At 47.0% G+C, this 19,953-nt stretch overlaps 1 protein-coding gene across 3 annotated transcripts in view; it reads right to left on the reverse strand.

Annotated features, from left to right (window-relative positions):
* Positions 1-566: 566 nt before the first annotated feature.
* ELOVL1 (ELOVL fatty acid elongase 1) overlaps positions 567-19,953 on the reverse strand; it is a 92,471-nt gene continuing 73,084 nt past the window's right edge. For all 3 annotated transcript variants that reach the window (XM_063939333.1, XM_063939332.1, XM_063939334.1), the window contains exons 4-8: positions 18,880-18,960; positions 18,439-18,495; positions 4,299-4,404; positions 4,050-4,186; positions 567-3,940 (exon numbers count right to left, since the gene is read on the reverse strand). In XM_063939333.1, coding sequence (XP_063795403.1) covers positions 3,698-3,940; positions 4,050-4,186; positions 4,299-4,404; positions 18,439-18,495; positions 18,880-18,960 — 624 coding nt within the window. In that variant the 3' untranslated portion in view covers positions 567-3,697. The remainder of the gene's footprint in view (positions 3,941-4,049; positions 4,187-4,298; positions 4,405-18,438; positions 18,496-18,879; positions 18,961-19,953) is intronic.

The raw sequence follows: 19,953 nt of genomic DNA on the forward strand, positions 1-19,953 counted from the left end.
ACATTGAGTGATACTAAAATAATGTGAAAAGGGTGTGAAAACACCCTTTTTTACATTTGTTTAGTAAAAATGTCACTAAATAGGCCCCTATGTGATGAGTCAGTCAGTCAGTCAGTCAGTCAGTGAGTGAGTGAGTGATACGGTAAAAAGTGACATTTTTGTAGCTTATGAAATTCTACCCACTGGAGGTGCAATCCAAATTTTGATCCAACTGTCCATTTGGGCGTTATTGTTCACGCAACGCAAGCCACATATCGTTAATGATGTCATTATGTCAACCCCCTTTTCATCCCCTTAGGGGAGGTTTATTCAAATTCAATTACGTAGTTTTCCTATTTCCACCCTCCAGAATACCTATGTTACATTTCAGCTTCCTAACATATCGGGAAGTAAGAGAATTAGTTATTCAGTGATGAGTTATCCAGTGAGTTAGTGAGGGCTTACACACACATCAGCGACTAGCCCAATGTATGCTGTGCGTGGTTCCCCGTCAGATGTCGGCCGCTCTCCGGAAATGTGTCTGCACACAATTCAACTCAATTATTTAGCAGTAAATGGAAAGGAGATACGAGTGGCAGATGTTTTAATAAGACATACAAGGTGATTCGGGATACATTTTAGGAATGGAATAAAAGACAGTGAAGCATTTAAGGCACAAGTATGAGAATTACTTCTCCATATAAAGCTGTAAGGGAATGTCATGAAGTTGGGGAGGACACAGTTATTGCAGTCAGATAAACCAAGCTTAGACAACCCGTCTCTCCATCTGGAACTAGAAAGGACATGCTGTATAGCCACAGGTTGACATAAAGCATAAACTGTAGAGCTCGACAGTCACTACCCCGCCAGAGGCAGTTCATGCCTTTCATACCCTCTACTAGAACTAAAAATTAATATAAATTAACACAAGGGAACATACATACATATTCACAGACAGACCCACAGATGGTCCAGATATTGCTGATTTAGGAATACGGAAGAAGAGTTATATATTTAGCTCTCTGAAGTGTATTTTATTTATAATTCTGTTCCTAGACTAACAGATTTCCTGACTATAGATAAAGTGGGTAACAGTCATCCGATTAGTTTTAGAGTGGACCCCTCTGCCTGCATGTAGACAACATACTTCAGTTATTAACCAAACTTTAAATGTATTATATATGGACTATACCCTTATAGTCACCTACATCATAGAGGAAGCAATACCGGAGAATGCCGCTTCTATGTTATAAATGCCACATAGATATTCCTAGTAAATTAAAAATCAGCGTATTGGTTAAGGCCATAAAATGGTCACCTCATGAGGACAGCTAACTATCCTTTTCAATTAGAGACCCCCCATTCTCCCTGTTCATTAGCACAGACATACAGATCAAAGGAACTATGCCAAGTCAGTTACCTCAGCCTTCCATGAGGGCAATAATGCATGCTTATTGTCTAAATACAATGCAGGAAGCCATTTTGGAACTGATGACATCACTGAGGTATGACGGAACAGTGTTGGTCACCGATTCCTAGAAGATGAATGACTACTTTCCACAAAATGGCTGCCTCTACTGGACAGAGGTGATCCATTAATCTAGTCTTTCCTTGAGAATCAAACGCTCATGCGCCATGGCGGGTTAGCTGTATTGAGCTGGATACACAATATACACGTCATGAAAAGCGGAACAAGAAATGAAGACAGAACAGATAACGTGCTAAACACATTTACAGTTGTCAGGAGACAGTAACTTAAGATAATTTGCCGTAAAGCAAAGTTGTTACTCTGCTTCCTCCAGATGGAAGCTGCATGAACCTTTAAAAGTCAGAGCAACTGTATGAAAGGGAGTTTGTACTGTAATACAAAACTGCCACTCATCTCCGAGGAAATAACTTTAATTCACTACCCCTCACAAAGAGTGGTGTAGGGCCAGGCACGAGTTCCCTGACCCATAAGTTAGTCAGTGCAAGAAGCTGTGAAATATTCACAGGCAATAGGAAGTCTCCAAGTTACAGACTACAAATAAAGCACTTTTACAAATATAAAAAAGCTTTCCACTTTAAATTGAATTCTACTAGTCACCTACACAGTGCGTGGGGTGCCATTTTGATGGGGTAACAATTCACTAATAAAATCACTTGAGGCGTCAGGTACTTCAGTGAGGTTCCTAGTGAATCGAGAAAGATTGATTTGGCCCAAAAAATAACAGCTACCGCCACACACAGGTTTTAGTGAACAGGTATAAATTTACTGTGGTAATAATAGCTATTTAAGTTGACTGACAGCTATTCAACAGTTATGCATGAACAGCAAACGTTTTTCACTGTCTTATGTAAACCGTACTGATAATATGTAGGGCAGAGAGAGTAACCAAAGGGCCCAGTGCACTCCCCATACTGTACAATGCACTCCCCATACCACACAGAGTGCACTCCCCATACTGTACAATGCACTCCCCATACCACACAGAGTGCACTCCCCATACCGCACAGAGTGCACTCCCCATACCGCACAGAGTGCACTCCCCATACCGCACAGAGTGCACTCCCCATACCGCACACTGCCTCTACTAATAAGTCTAACGTACAGTATTCTCTACAACAGCTTGCTTTGGAATTACCAATGTGCATTAAGTCTTTTATTAATAGTATTACACAAAACTGATAAATATTCTGGCAGACGTGCGGATAAGTTATGAGGAGACCCCAACTCAGCAACAGCTTTTGCCGTCCTGGCCACCAACAATATATGCTCATGACTAGAGCTCCCAATGCTGGATGTATTTTCCACATATGAAGTGATTGCCTCCGCTGCTAAAGAGATCTTTGTTAGGAGTCCCCTGAAGCAGCAGGTACACATTTTTACAGTGGTATATAATCAGTGGCACATGGAAAAAAAAAAAAATAGGTGAGCATGGTATGGACGGGACATGGGGGTGAATGAAGTGTAAGGAACAAATAAGTTTTGAAATATGTGAGCGAAAGAGTCGACAATAGCCCCCTCCTACAAAGGCAAATTAAAGTCAGCCTTAAACAATCGAACACACAAATACTGCTGTCTCCTTCACACAAAAATGACCTAGAGGTAAAGACAAAAAACAAACAGGGAAAAAAAAAAAAAAAAAATATACACGTCCCAGTATTCAAGTATTTCAGAATTCCTGCACCTTTTACAACCCGGGCACAGATCTCATTGACTGTGTCCAGCAAAATCCCAGTGTAAAAAAAAAATGAACAGCCAGACTGGGTGGGGGCTGGAGTTGGGAGGAGTAAGCTCCCAGCCTGTTCTCCAGGTGAAAAGGAGATCTACTGGAATGTGATGCAATGGAATCCGGATTCTTGGCGACTGTTGCGGTACCAGTACAGTAAAGAAAACACGGAGAATGGTTGGAGTGAGTCGGCCTCTTCACACACTCTGGAGCGGCTAGATGCTGGGTGGGGGGGGTGGGGGGGGGTGTGTGCAAGAGCAGCAGGAGGGACATAGGATTCAGACACACTCGCTTCATAGAAAGTCTTTTTAGGCACTTGAATTTTGGCTGGTGTAAGCCCCAGATTTAGTCGGAAACCAGTTTGGCAGTTTTTACTGGCCATTAAACAGCTGGGTTTCCCGGCTTAGGAAAAAAAAAAAAAAAAAAGTGACATCTTCCCACATTTGCGCACGCTACACTTTGTGCGGAAATTTTGGGACATCACATGCGCCTGGTCTTGTGCGGGCCTAGTTTGCCTTTGCTTTGCCGTTCTTGGCCTTGCCGTTCTGATGCACTGCTCCGTTGGATACGGCGCTGGCCTTAGGGAGGCGTCTTCCTTTGGTGTATGCCTGGTACCAGAAATTGGAAAACAGGATGAAGAAGACTGTGCCGTAGATCCAAATGAGGTGGATGAAAATGGGAAACTGATAGCCACAACTGGGCATGAAGTAATACTGAGTAATGTGGATGGAGACCAACACGAACTGGATCTGAGAGACAAAGCAGAAAGGGTGACTTGGAGAGAGAACACGAGACCTGGCTGTGCTCATTAAATATCATCTCTGCAACGCTTTGTAGCAGGACTGCCCATTCTCTTACCAGCTGGATGGCCGTCATGTGCTTCTTCCACCACAGATACTTCTGGAATTGCGGCCCGGCAGCGGACAGTCCGTAGTAGAAATACATAATGACGTGGACCAGAGAATTAATCATGGCATGGAAAGAGCCCATACCACCTGTCGGTGAAAAAAAAAAAGGCAAGGTCAGCCAGTCACATCAGAAAGAAGAAGAACACCGCAAACAAATTCCACATTCCACAGTCAGTAAACAAATTCTGGAGATCCTCACCTGGGCCAAATTTGACTCCCCACCACCAGCTGAAGGGAAGAACAGAGTGATGGAAGATGTGCAAAAATGTGATCTGACCGTTCTTTTTCCTCAACACAAAGAAAACCTGCAGCGGAGAAGAAAGTACAAACTGAAACATAACACAGAAAACAACCCAAAGCCTCTCACGTCACAGGAACACTGTAAATAAACAGGAGCGTCTGCCTTCACTCATACATGAATATGCATCATCACGCGTGGGCTACTGCAATGGCTTCTACCTGGGACTCCTAGCAGAGAAATTGCACCGCTTGCAGCTAGTGCAAAAATGCAGCAGCCAGCCTGTTACCTAAACAGTACTCAAATATTTGTACTAATTACCTTTAATTTCTAAAAGAAAATGTAGCCCAATTGCTTAGCTTTTTTCTTTATTGCAAATGTACAGCACTTTGTGGGAGATTCAATAGTTTTTTGGGGGTAACCATCGGAGTAACCCAATTGTTGCTCCGATCAGGCCTCCAAAAGTACAGGGTTTAGCCACGCAAGCGGATAAAAATACTGCCCCGTCCCTTGAATGGTAGCACATTTACGCGGCAAGCAGAAATGTCAGCATCCACCGCATTCACGCCTGAACAATTGAATTGCAGTTGGGGGGCGCCCAAATAACAATTGAATTGGCCCCTCTGAGTCCCACTGGAAGAGAAATGACATTATCTACACCAGAGAGGGGATGCAAGGGTGTGAGAATCAGAAAGTGAGATATTTCAGAGAGTTCTCCTGATTTGATTTTGCAATGTAAATGACTGCCACTTAAAAAAAAAATAAGATTTTAAACCTACCGGTAAATCTATTTCTCCTAGTCCGTAGAGGATGCTGGGGACTCCGTAAGGACCATGGGGTATAGACGGGCTCCGCAGGAGATAGGGCACCTACAAAGAACTTTGACTATGGGTGTGCACTGGCTCCCCCAGACCTCAGTTAGAGAACTGTGCCCAGAGGAGATGTACAATACAAGGCAGGATTTAACAATCCAAGGGCAAGATTCATACCAGCCCACACCAATCATACCATGTAACCTGGAACATACATAACCAGTTAACAGTATGAACAAACGACAGTAACGGTCCAAGACCGATGTCAACTGCAACATAACCCTTATGTAAGCAACAACTATATACAAGTCTTGCAGAGTTTCCGCACTGGGACGGGCGCCCAGCATCCTCTACGGACTAGGAGAAATAGATTTACCGGCAGGTTTAAAATCTTATTTTCTCTTACATCCTAGAGGATGCTGGGGACTCCGTAAGGACCATGGGGTTTATATCAAAGCATCCAACCGGGCGGGAGAGTGCGTATGACTCTGCAGCACCGACTGAGCAAACGCTAGGTCCTCATCAGCCAGGGTGTCAAACTTGTAGAATTTAGCAAAAGTGTTTGACCCCGACCAAGTCGCTCGACAAAGTTGTAATGCAGAGACGCCTCGGGCAGCCGCCCAAGAAGAGCCCACCTTCCTAGTGGAATGGGCCTTAACCGAATTTGGTACCGGCAATCCAGCCGTAGAGTGAGCCTGCTGAATCGTATTACAGATCCAGCGAGCAATAGTCTGCTTCGAAGCAGGAGCGCCAATCTTATTGGCCGCATACAGGACAAACAGAGCCTCTGTTTTCCTAATTCTAGCCGTCCTGGCTACATACATTTTTAAGGCCCTGACTACGTCCAGGGATCTGGAATCCTCCAGGTCACTTGTAGCCACAGGCACCACAATAGGTTGATTCATATGGAATGAATAAACCACTTTAGGCAAAAATTGCGGACGTGTCCTCAATTCAGCTCTATCCACATGAAAAATCAAGTAGGGGCTCTTGTGTGACAAAGCCGCCAATTCTGACACTCGCCTTGCTGATGCTAAGGCCAACAACATGACCACCTTCCAGGTAAGAAATTTCAACTCAACCTTGTTAAGCGGTTCAAACCAGTGTGATTTTAGGAACTGCAACACCACGTTCAAGTCCCATGGTGCCACTGGAGGCACAAAAGGGGGCTGGATGTGCAGCACTCCCTTTACAAATGTCTGGACTTCTGGAAGAGAAGCCAATTCCTTCTGAAAGAAAATCGAGAGGGCCGAAATCTGTACATTAACAGAGCCTAATTTCAGGCCCATATCCACTCCTGTCTGTAGGAAGTGGAGAAAACGACCCAGATGAAAATCTTCCATAGGTGCATTCTTGGTCTCACACCAAGACGCATACTTTCGCCAGATACGGTGATAATGTTTTACCGTCACCTCCTTCCTAGCCTTTATTAAAGTAGGGATGACCTCTTCTGGAATCCCCTTTTTCGCTAGGATTCGGCGTTCAACCACCATGCCATCAAACGTAACTGCAGTAAGTCTTGAAATACACAGGGTCCCTGTTGCAACAGGTCTTCCCTCAGAGGAAGAGGCCAGGGATCTCCTGTGAGCATCTCTTGTAGATCAGAGCACCAGGCCCTTCGAGGCCAGTCTGGGACAACGAGTATCGTCTGTACTCTTCTTCGTCTTATGATCCTCAACACTTTCGTGATGAGAGGAAGAGGAGGAAACACGTAGACCGATTCGAACACCCACGGTGTTACCAGTGCGTCTACTGCTACTGCCTGAGGGTCCCGAGACCTGGCGCAATACCTCTGAAGTTTTTTGTTGAGGCGTAACGCCATCATGTCTATTTGAGGAGTTCCCCAAAGACGTGTTACGTCTGCAAAGACTTCTTGATGAAGTCCCCACTCTCCTGAATGGAGATCGTGTCTGCTGAGGAAGTCTGCTTCCCAGTTGTCCACTCCCGGAATGAAGACAGCCGACAGAGCGCTTACATGATTTTCCGCCCAGCGAAGGATCCTTGTGGCTTTCGCCATCGCGACTCTGCTTCTTGTCCCGCCTTGGCGGTTCACATGAGCCACTGCTGTGACATTGTTTGATTGAATCAGAACCGGTAGGTTTCGAAGAAAACTCTCCGCTTGTCGAAGGCCGTTGTAAATGGCCCTGAGTTCCAACACATTGATGTGTAGACAGGACTCCTGGTCTGACCAAAGCCCCTGAAAAGTCTTTCCCTGTGTGACCGCTCCCCAACCTCGGAGGCTCGCGTCCGTGGTAACCAGGATCCAATCCTGAATTCCGAACCTGCGACCCTCCAGGAGGTGATCACTTTGCAACCACCACAGGAGGGACACTCTGGTGCCTGGGGACAGAGTTATTTTCCGATGTAAGTGCAGATGGGACCCGGACCACTTGTCCAGAAGGTCCCATTGAAAAGTCCTTGCATGGAACCTTCCGAAGGGAATGGCCTCGTAGGCCGCCACCATTTTCCCCAGAACTCGAGTGCATTGGTGAACTGACACCCTTTTCGGTTTTAGCAGGTCTCTGACCATGTTCTGGATGTCTTGGGCTCTCTCTATTGGGAGGAAGACCTTAATTTGTTCCGTATCCAGTATCATACCTAGGAACGGTAGTCGAGTTGTCGGAATCAACTGTGACTTCGGTAGATTTAGAATCCAACCGTGTTGCTGGAGCACTCTCAGAGAGAGCGCCACACTGCTCAACAATTTCTCCCTTGATCTTGCTTTTATCAGGAGATCGTCCAAGTATGGGATAATTGTGACACCATGCTTGCGCAGGACCACCATCATTTCCGCCATTATCTTGGTGAAAATCCTCGGGGCCGTGGAAAGTCCAAACGGCAACGTCTGAAATTGGTAATGACAATCCTGTACAGCAAATCTCAGGTATTCCTGATGGGGGGCATATATGGGGACATGAAGGTACGCATCCTTTATGTCCAGAGACACCATAAACTCCCCCTCCTCCATGTTGGCTATTATCGCTCTGAGAGATTCCATTTTGAATTTTAATCTTTTTATGTACAGGTTTAGGGATTTCAGATTCAAAATAGGTCTGACCGAACCGTCCGGTTTCGGGACCACAAATAGGGTTGAATAGTAACCTCTTCCCTGCTGGTGCAGGGGAACCTTGATTATCACTTGCTGTACACACAGCGTTTGAATTGCTGCTAACACTACATCCCTTTCCGATGTGGAAGCTGGTAGGGCCGATTTGAAAAATCGGCTCGGGGGCACCTCCTCGAATTCCAATTTGTAACCCTGGGAAACTATTTCCAACACCCAGGGATTCAGGTCCGAACTGACCCAGGCCTGACTGAAAAGTCGAAGACGTGCCCCCACCGGTGCGGACTCCCTCAGGGGAGCCCCAGCGTCATGTTGTGGGTTTTGGAGCAGTCGGGGAGGACTTTTGTTCCTGGGCACCTGCCGAAGCAGGTGCTCTCTTGCCTCTGCCCTTACCTCTGGCGAGGAAAGAGGATCCCCGACCTCTTTTGGACTTGTGCGACCGAAAGGACTGCATCTGATAGGGTGTTACTTTCTTTTGCTGTTGGGGAATATATGGTAAAAAATTTGATTTACCTGCTGTAGCTGTGGAAACCAGGTCCGTCAGCCCATCCCCAAACAATACATCACCCTTATAGGGTAGTACTTCCATATGTTTCTTGGAATCCGCATCACCCGTCCATTGGTGAGTCCATAAGGATCTTCTCGCTGAGATAGACATGGCATTGGCCCTAGAAGCTAGCAATCCAATGTCCCTTGGAGCATCCCTCATAAATAAGACTGCGTCTTTAATATGGGCTAGAGTTAGGAATATAGTATCCTTATCCATATTATCAAATTGATCTGTCAGCTCATCTGTCCAAGCTGCAATTGCGCTACACACCCATGCCGACGCAATTGTCGGTCTTAACACAGCACCCGTATGAGAATAAATACACATTAAGGTAGTTTCTTGCCTGCGATCTGCAGGGTCCTTAAGGGCCGCTGTGTCAGGAGACGGTAGTGCCACTTTCTTGGACAAGCGCGTCAGGGCCTTGTCCACAGTGGGGGGTGATTCCCAAATCTCCCTGTCCTGCTTAGGGAAAGGGTATGCCATACAAATTCTTTTGGGGATCTGCGGTCTCTTATCCGGAGTCTCTCAAGCTTTTCCAAAGAATTCATTTAATTCATGAGATGTGGGAAAGTTAATAATCTGTTTCTTTTCCTTAAACATGTGTACCCTTGTGTCGGGGACCGAGGGTTCATCCACAATATGCAACACATCCCTTATTGCCACAATCATACACTGAATGGTTTTAGTCACCCTAGGGTGCAATTTTACTTCGTCATAGTCGACACTGGAATCAGAATCCGTGTCGGTAGTAGTGTCTTGTGTTAAGGGACGCTTTTGAGACCCCGACAGGCCCTGTGAGTCGGTCCAATCTGAGGATTGACCTCCTGATGTCCCCCCTAAACCAGTCTTATCAAGCCTTTTATGTAAAGATGCCACACTTGCATTCAACATATGCCACATGTCCATCCAATCTGGAGTCGGCACAACCGACAGGGACACACCACTCATTTGCTCCACCTCCTCAGACATGTCGACACACACGTACCGACACCCCACACACACCGGGATTAACCTATAAGGGGGCTTCGGTCCCAGTGATTTTTCAATAAAATGGCGGGGGATCATAGATTTACTGCCTCCGCAGTCTAATCCAACTGTATTTGTGCCAAAATATGAGGTTTATTTCTGCCCAGGGCGCCCCCCCCTGCGCCCTGCACCCTTCAGTGCTGCTCTGTGTGTGTGACTGGGAGCAATGGCGCGCAGCCTTACCTCATGAAGATCTGATGTCTTCTGCTGCCTAAGATGTCTTCTGCCTTCTCTATCCGGCTTTTATCTTCGGCATCTGTGAGGAGGACGGCGGCGCGGCTCCGGGACGAACCCCAGGTGAGACCTGTGTTCCGACTCCCTCTGGAGCTAATGGTGTCCAGTAGCCTAGAAGCAGTGCCCAACTTGACAAGCCAGCTCTGCTTCTCTCTCCTCGGTCCCACGATGCAGGGAGCCTGTTGCCAACAGGACTCCCTGAAAATAAAAAACCTAACAAAATTCTTCTTCAACAGAAAACTCTGGAGAGCTCTCTGCAGTGCTCCCATTCTCCTCTGGGCACAAGATCTAACTGAGGTCTGGAGGAGGGGCATAGAGGGAGGAGCCAGTGCACACCCATAGTCAAAGTTCTTTTTAGGTGCCCTATCTCCTGCGGAGCCCGTCTATACCCCATGGTCCTTACGGAGTCCCCAGCATCCTCTAGGACGTAAGAGAAAAACAAAGAAACAACAAGAGAACTCTCCCAAAATCTCTCACGTCATGATTCTCACCCCCTATTACATTTTCCCCACAGGCTGAACTTAAAGGTGTTTGGGAGAGAGAATTGATTGGAGGGATTTTTTTCGCATTCAATAAATCTAATAATAAGAATTTACTTACCGATAATTCTATTTCTCGGAGTCCGTAGTGGATGCTGGGGTTCCTGAAAGGACCATGGGGAATAGCGGCTCCGCAGGAGACAGGGCACAAAAGTAAAGCTTTTACAGGTCAGGTGGTGTGTACTGGCTCCTCCCCCTATGACCCTCCTCCAGACTCCAGTTAGGTACTGTGCCCGGACGAGCGTACACAATAAGGGAGGATTTTGAATCCCGGGTAAGACTCACACCAGCCACACCAATCACACCGTACAACTTGTGATCTAAACCCAGTTAACAGTATGATAACAGAGGAGCCTCTGAAAGATGGTTTCCTAAACAATAACCCGAATTAGTTAACAATAACTATGTACAAGTATTGCAGATAATCCGCACTTGGGATGGGCGCCCAGCATCCACTACGGACTCCGAGAAATAGAATTATCGGTAAGTAAATTCTTATTTTCTCTATCGTCCTAAGTGGATGCTGGGGTTCCTGAAAGGACCATGGGGATTATACCAAAGCTCCCAAACGGGCGGGAGAGTGCGGATGACTCTGCAGCACCGAATGAGAGAACTCCAGGTCCTCCTTTGCCAGGGTATCAAATTTGTAAAAATTTACAAACGTGTTCTCCCCTGACCACGTAGCTGCTCGGCAGAGTTGTAATGCCGAGACCCCTCGGGCAGCCGCCCAAGATGAGCCCACCTTCCTTGCGGAATGGGCCTTAACAGATTTAGGCTGTGGCAGGCCTGCCACAGAATGTACAAGTTGAATTTTGTTACAAATCCAACGAGCAATCGACTGCTTAGAAGCAGGTGCACCCAACTTGTTGGGTGCATACAGTATAAACAGCGAGTCAGATTTTCTGACTCCAGCCGTCCTTTAAATGTATATTTTTAAGGCTCTGACAACGTCCAACAACTTGGAGTCCTTCAAGTCGTCTGTAGCCGCAGGCACTACAATAGGCTGGTTCAGGTGAAACGCTGATACCACCTTAGGGAGAAAATGCGGACGCGTCCGCAGCTCTGCCCTATGTCGAATGGAAAATTAAATAAGGGCTTTTATAAAACAAAGCCGCCAGTTCAGATACTCTCCCGGCCGAAGCCAGGGCCAGTAACATAGTCACTTTCCATGTGAGATATTTCAAATCCACATTCTTTAGTGGTTCAAACCAATTGGATTTGAGGAAATCTAAAACTACATTTAGATCCCACGGTGCCACCTTAGGCACCACAGGAGGCTGTATATGCAGTACTCCTTTGATAAAAATCTGGACCTCAGGGACTGAGGCCAATTCTTTTTGGAAGAATATTGATAGGGCCGAAATTTGAACCTTAATAGATCCCAATTTGAGACCCATAGACAATCCTGATTGCAGGAAATGTAGGAAAACGACCCAGTTGAAATTCCTCCATCGGAGCACTCCGCTGCTCGCACCACGCAACATATTTTCGCCAAATACGGCGATAATGCTTCGCGGTGACTTCCTTCCTTGCCTTTATCAAGGTAGGAATGACTTCTTCTGGAATGCCTTTTCCTTTTAGGATCTGGCATTCAAACGCCATGCCGTCAAACGCAGCCGCGGTAAGTCTTGAAAAAGACAAGGACCCTGCTGAAGCAGGTCCCTTCTCAGAAGTAGAGGCCACGGATCGTCCGTGACCATCTCTTGAAGTTCCGGGTACCAAGTCCTTCTTGGCCAATCCGGAGCCACTAGTCTTACTCCTCTTTGCCGTATAATCCTCAATACCTTTGGTATGAGAGGCAGAGGAGGAAACACATATACCGACTGGTACACCCAAGGTGTTACCAGCGCGTCCACAGCTATTGCCTGCGGATCTCTTGACCTGGCGCAATACCTGTCCAGTGTTTTGTTGAGGCGAGACGCCATCATGTCCACCATTGGTTTTACCCAACGGTTTAATAGCATGTGGAAAACTTCTGGATGAAGTCCCCACTCTCCCGGGTGAAGGTCGTGTCTGCTGAGGAAGTCTGCTTCCCAGTTGTCCACGCCCGGGATGAATACTGCTGACAGTGCTATCACGTGATTCTCCGCCCAGCGAAGGATCCTGGCAGCTTCTGCCATTGCCCTCCTGCTTCTTGTGCCGCCCTGTCTGTTTACATGGGCGACTGCCGTGATGTTGTCCGACTGGATCAACACCGGTCTTCCTTGAAGCAGAGGTTCCGCCTGGCTTAGAGCATTGTAGATTGCTCTTAGTTCCAGAATGCTTATGTGAAGAGACTTTTTCAGGCTCGACCACACTCCCTGGAAATTTCTTCCCTGTGTGACTGCTCCCCAGCCTCTCAGGCTGGCATCCGTGGTCACCAGGATCCAATCCTGCATGCCGAATCTGCGGCCCTCCAATAGATGAGCCTCCTGCAACCACCACAGAAGGGATACCCTTGTCCTCGGCGACAGGATTATCCGCAGGTGCATCTGAAGATGCGACCCTGACCATTTGTCCAACAGATCCCTTTGCATGGAATCTGCCGAAAGGGATTGCTTCGTAAGAAGCTACCATTTTTTTTCCCAGGACTCTTGTGCATTGATGTACAGACACCTTTCCTGGTTTTAGGAGGTTCCTGACCAGGTCAGATAACTCCTTGGCTTTTTCTTCGGGAAGAAAAACCTTTTTCTGAACTGTGTCCAGAATCATCCCCAGGAACAGCAGACGAGTTGTCGGCATCGTGTTGCTTTAGCACCTCTTGAGATAGTGCTAAACCCATCTCTAGCTGTTCTCTGGACCTTGCCCTTATTAGGAGATCGTCCAAGTATGGGATAATTAATACGCCTTTTCTTCGAAGAAGAAATATTATCTCGGCCATTACCTTTGTAAAGACCCGAGGTGCCGTGGACAAACCAAACGGCAGCGTCTGAAACTGATAGTGACAGTTTTGTACAACGAACCTGAGGTACCCCTGGTGTGAGGGGTAATTGGAACGTGGAGATACGCATCCTTGATGTCCAAGGATACCATAAAGTCCCCTTCTTCCAGGTTCGCTATCACTGCTCTGAGTGACTCCATCTTGAACTTGAACTTCTTTATGTACAGGTTCAAGGACTTCAGATTTAGAATAGGCCTTACCGAGCCATCCGGCTTCGGTACCACAAAAAGAGTGGAATAATACCCCTTCCCTTGTTGTAGAAGAGGTACCTTGACTATCACCTGCTGAGAATACAGCTTGTGAATGGCTTCCAAAACCGTCTCCCTTTCTGAGGGGGACGTTGGTAAAGCAGACTTCAGGAAACGGCGAGGTGGCTCTGTCTCTAATTTCAACCTGTACCCCTGAGATATTATCTGCAGGATCCAGGGATTTACCTGCGAGTGAGCCCACTGCGCGCTGTAATTCTTGAGACGACCGCCTACCGCCCCCGAGTCCGCTTGCGAAGCCCCAGCGTCATGCTGAGGCTTTTGTAGAAGCCGGGGAGGGCTTCTGTTCCTGGGAAGGAGCTGCCTGTTGCTGTCTCTTCCCTCGTCCTCTGCCTCGTGGCAGATATGAATAGCCCTTTGCTCTCTTATTTTTAAAGGAACGAAAGGGCTGCGGTTGAAAGGTCGGTGCCTTTTTCTGTTGGGGAGTGACTTGAGGTAGAAAGGTGGATTTCCCGGCCGTAGCCGTGGCCACCAAATCCGATAGACCGACCCCAAATAACTCCTCTACGCATCGCCTGTCCACTGTCGTGTCCATAAAGCTCTTCTGGCCGAAATGGACATAGCACTTACCCGTGATGCCAGTGTGCAGATATCTCTCTGTGCATCACGCATATAAAGAAATGCATCCTTTATTTGTTCTAACGACAGTAAAATATTGTCCCTGTCCAGGGTATCAATATTTTCGATCAGGGACTCTGACCAAACTACCCCAGCACTGCACATCCAGGCAGTCGCAATAGCTGGTCGTAGTATAACACCTGCATGTGTGTATATACCTTTTTGGATATTTTCCATCCTCCTATCTGATGGATCTTTAAGTGCGGCCGTCTCAGGAGAGGGTAACGCCACTTGTTTTGATAAGCGTGTTAGCGCTTTGTCCACCCTAGGAGGTGTTTCCCAGCGCTCCCTAACCTCTGGCGGGAAAGGGTATAAAGCCAATAACTTCTTTGAAATTAGCAGTTTTTTATCGGGGCACCCCACGCTTCATCACACACGTCATTTAATTCTTCTGATTCGGTAAAAACTACTGGTAGTTTTTTCACACCCCACATAATACCCTGTTTAGTGGTACCTGTAGTATCAGCTAAATGTAACATCTCCTTTATTGCCAAAATCATATAACGTGTGGCCCTACTGGAAAATACGGTTGATTCGTCACCTTCACCACCGGAATCAGTGCCTGTGTCTGGGTCTGTGTCGACCGACTGAGGCAAGGGGCGTTTTACAGCCCCTGACGGTGTTTGAGGCGCCTGGACAGGCACTAATTGAGTGTCCGGCCGCCTCATGTCGGCAAACGACTGCTTAAGCGAGTTGACGCTATCCCGTAATTCCACAAATAAAGGCATCCATTCTGGTGTCGACCCCCTAGGAGGTGACATCCTCATATTTGGCAATTGCTCCGCCTCCACACCAATAACGTCCTCATACATGTCGACACACACGTACCGACACACAGCAGACACACAGGGAATGCTCTATACGAAGACAGGACCCACTAGCCCTTTGGGGAGACAGAGGGAGAGTCTGCCAGCACACACCAAAAAGCGCTATATATGACAGGGATAGCCTTATGATTAAGTGCTCCCTTATAGCTGCTTTTATATTAATATATTGCCATTTATTTTGCCCCCCCTCTCTGTTATACCCTGTTTCTGTAGTGCAGTGCAGGGGAGAGACCTGGGAGCCTTCCTAACCAGCGGAGCTGTGACAGAAAATGGCGCCGTGTGCTGAGGAGATAGGCCCCGCCCCTTTTTCGGCGGGCTCGTCTCCCGCTATTTAGTACATTTAGGCAGGGGTAAATATCTCCATATAGCCTCTGGGGCTATATGTGAGGTATTTTTAGCCTTTTTAAAGGTTTTCATTTGCCTCCCAGGGCGCCCCCCCCCCAGCGCCCTGCACCCTCAGTGACTGCCGTGTGAAGTGTGCTGAGAGGAAAATGGCGCACAGCTGCAGTGCTGTGCGCTACCTTAAGAAGACTGCAGGAGTCTTCAGCCGCCGATTCTGGACCTCTTCTTGCTTCAGCATCTGTGAGGGGGCCGGCGGCGTGGCTCCGGTGACCATCCAGGCTGTACCTGTGATCGTCCCTCTGGAGCTTCATGTCCAGTAGCCAAGAAGCCAATCCATCCTGCACGCAGGTGAGTTCACTTCTTCTCCCCTCTGTCCCTCGTTGCAGTGATCCTGTTGCCAGCAGGACTCACTGTAAAATAAAAAACCTAAGCTAAACTCTCTAAGCAGCTCTTTATGAGAGCCACCTAGAATTGCACCCTTCTCGGCCGGGCACAAAAATCTAACTGGAGTCTGGAGGAGGGTCATAGGGGGAGGAGCCAGTACACACCACCTGACCTGTAAAAGCTTTACTTTTGTGCCCTGTCTCCTGCGGAGCCGCTATTCCCCATGGTCCTTTCAGGAACCCCAGCATCCACTTAGGACGATAGAGAAATACCGTATATACTAGAGTATAAGCCGACTTTTTCAGCACATTTTTCTATGCTGAAAAAGCCCCCCTCGGCTTATACTCGAGTCAACGGCTGCAGCAGACGCCGTGGGCTGTGTGGGCGTCCGCTGCAGCCGGCTCCAGGGACAGACACTAGAGGTCATTATTGACCTCTAGTGTCTGTGCGGCGTTGCTATAGGAGAGACGTCATGACGTCTCTCCCATAGAGATGATCGGGTGCCGGGAAGCGGGCGCCTGAGCGGGCGGCCAGACGGAGCGGGTGGACAGACGGAGCGGAGCAGCGCAGCAGCAGAAGAAGCGGTCGGGAAGCAGGAGCGGGGCAGTGGTAAGTATTGTTTTAGTGTGTGTTTTGTGTGTTTGTAAGCGGCAACGGGGGCACAGTAACAGGGGGCAAAGAAAGGTGGCACAACAACTACTGGGGGCAAAGAAAGGGGGCACAATTACTGAGGGCAAAGAAAGAGGGGTCATAACTACTGGGGGCAATGAAAGAGGGGGCACAACTACTGGGGGCAAAGAAAGAGGGCATAACTACTGGGGGCAATGAAAGAGGGGGCACAACTACTGGGGGCAAAGAAGGGGCATAACTACTGGGGGCAAAGCAGCGGGGGCATGTTTTTATCTGGAACTGTGGGGAGATATATGTCACTGGGGGTATATGTGGCACTGGGGGCACAACCCTAGCAACAAGCATTACCCCCTGGCAACAAGCATAACACCTACCGCATGAAACCCCTGGCAACGAGCATGACACCCTGAGCATGAAAACCCCCGGCACCGTGCATTTCCCACCCTAGGCTTATCCTCGAGTCAGTAATTTTTCCCAGTTTTTTGTGGTAAAATTAGGTGCCTCGGCTTATATTCGGGTCGACTTATACTCGAGTATATACGGTACTTATTTGCAAATGTTAGTAAATGCATGGCTTAATTTTGGACCAACAATTTTCTATCTGCCAGTTGTTTTGGTTTTTTTGCTGCCCTTGGATACGACGTGACTCTACTTCGTAACTGCATACAAATACACCCACTGTGCCGTTTTGTGTCGTGTTAATGGGAATGAAATACATGAAAGCAGACACAGATGATAGAAGAATTTGCTGAAAAGCAATACAAGAAAGTCACGTATGAAACATAAAACCTGTATCTATATATATTATATACTGTCAGTGAAGAAAAGCAGTATATAAAAGGCAATGTAGATGAATAATGGATAATAACATAAAAAACAAGATTTTATAGTGACTAAACATTCTAGGTACAAGCTCTGCATTTGATATGTTCTTTTTTTCAGGATGTAGTTATGTGACCGGCGGTCACAATACCGCCACTTACATCCCGCCCACCCACAATCCTGACAGTCGGCATGCCGACTAACAGGGTTTATTCCCACTCGTGGGTGTCCACGACACCTATACAGTGGAAATAGAACCAGCGGCGAGCGCACGCCCCCTCCCCCCTTGGGCATTTCAATGCCAGCGTCTGTATGGTGACCTGCGGTCACGATACACACCCCTTTTTGTCGGTGTCATTAAAGCATATAACAGGCCAGATGTAATGGAGTCCAACTTTTGCCGACGTGTGGGTTGCCGGTCGAACTCGAACATTTTTTTTTAAAGAGGCAATCATTTATAAGGCATGGTTATGCCTTGCAAATGACCGATCCTTTAAAAAAAAAAAAAAAGGCAGAGTTCTGTCGGCATCCTGCACGTCGACCGATATCGGACTCCATTACATCCGAACCCTATATGTGCAAATCGTAATGAACTAAATTTATAGTAGAGTTGAGCGGGTTCTGTTTTACTCGGATTTACCCGAATCTCCTTATTGGCTATCGGACGTCACATGTTTTGGTTAACCAATAAGAAAAATCCAGAAAATAAGAAATGGCGATAATTCTGCCGTAAAGAACCCGCTCATCTCTGATTTATAGTAAAATGCTGATTTTTTGTTTTTTGATACTTACCCTGCCGCGCTGAGTCGCACCCACAAGATCATCACGGACAATCGGATTGACCCCAAAGTGCTTTACTTTTGCCTTTACAACTTAGTAATAAGTTACCACATATATCTGGAGATATCAGCACATTTGTTCACATTGGCTGTATTTTTAGGCGTGTGTGAAAAGCAGGACTTCATGAGGAAGCTTGTGTATCCTCCTATTGGTCTCTAGCGAATCGGATTCTTTGTTGGCGGCGTTACTGTTTGTATATTGTAAACGGCACTAGAATCATCACTTACTGTATCGAGCAGTTCAATAAATTTAGAGAATAAGAAGAGCCAAGCCACTTGCACCATCTACAGAGAAGAAATAAAGGAAAATACATTTTACGATGGATCAACGAGCCCAGTCTTCCAGACCTCTCTATTTGTCCCAGGTTCCTATCTGTGTTCTAGACCCTATGTCCCATTGGGCAATCATGTTTATAATGCCATAAATGTAAGAGGCGCCAGCTGAGACAGGAGGAGATGGAGGGTACAGGTTACTATGACAGTTTATGAACGAATACAGATAGCGGCAGATAACAGCCAGCTTATCATCACTCTGTTTATTGTGCAAAGTTCAGCAGGTGTCAGGCAGTGGAGCGCAGGAGGAAGTGTACAGCCAAGGCCACTATGTGTATATGGATTTTATGCCTATGTAAATGCCAGCCCCCCACCATACTGCGTGCCCACACTCACCCGTAAGGCCATTGGTGAATCAGAGACATCCACTGGGTCACATCTCCAAGTGTAACCAGTCAACCAGCCCGACATGAGGAACTGCAGAGAAGACATCACCCGTAAATATTGCTCTCATTAAAGTCAGTGATAACACTATCACTGCTGGAAGCTTTATCATGACTTGATAATGACACAATGTGCGTGTTGTTGCATCCTGTAATAAACGCGAGACTAATAGAGGAAATATCTAATCTGTTCTGTGTATTAATTAGATTCAAGGACTCTGCTCAGAATGAGTCAACTTCATTTAGCTTTTGGAAGACGGTCGTTAAAGAAACCAACTGCACCGTCCGGCAGAATGAACGTTCGCAGTACATGTGTAAAAATACAAGTTCCTGTAACTACACTGTCACCTGCTGGCATGGTGAACCTTTCCTGTTTCATTAAACCATTAACTCCCAATGTAGTGAACTATATATAAAGGGGCAGGATTGCCTAAAAACCAATGGCAAGCTGCAGCTACAGAAAATAGCTATAAGCTTAAATACAAAGCATTTACAGTATGTAGGTTGTGGTGGGGTGTTATATGGTGTCATGGTAAATTCAAACCAGGTGCCAGGAGGCACAACAGACAGTGGTGCACCAACCCCCAGTGACTCCGGCTTGCACATTAGCCGATGTCTATCGGCACAGGAGCAGTAGCACAGATGAGGGGGTAAAGGAGGAAGTAATGTGATCAAATTACTTCTCAATGGCTGCCTCCTATTGGTACCACTGTTTGGCGACTCACCAATGGTACATCAGGAAGAATGAAGATTTCTTACTGCCACGAATTGTGGCAATAAGAAATCTTTACTGTCAGGTGCTGGCTGCAAATGATAATAAATAAACCCTAAAAGTTTTATTTTAGCAATTAGTGCACTACCTTAAAACAACTTCTGCTCTCCTTTATTTTATTATACAAAACACAACAACAGACACTGTTGTTCACTGTATACGCACATTCCATGAATCTTCAGCTCAAGGCCCTGCTGGGGAGACACCAAGGGGGTTTGTAAGCAAGGACGGCAGTCAGCAGTGACATGCTGCAAA

The sequence above is a fragment of the Pseudophryne corroboree genome, chromosome 9, assembly GCF_028390025.1.
Source record: "Pseudophryne corroboree isolate aPseCor3 chromosome 9, aPseCor3.hap2, whole genome shotgun sequence".
In the NCBI taxonomy this organism is placed as follows: domain Eukaryota; kingdom Metazoa; phylum Chordata; class Amphibia; order Anura; family Myobatrachidae; genus Pseudophryne; species Pseudophryne corroboree.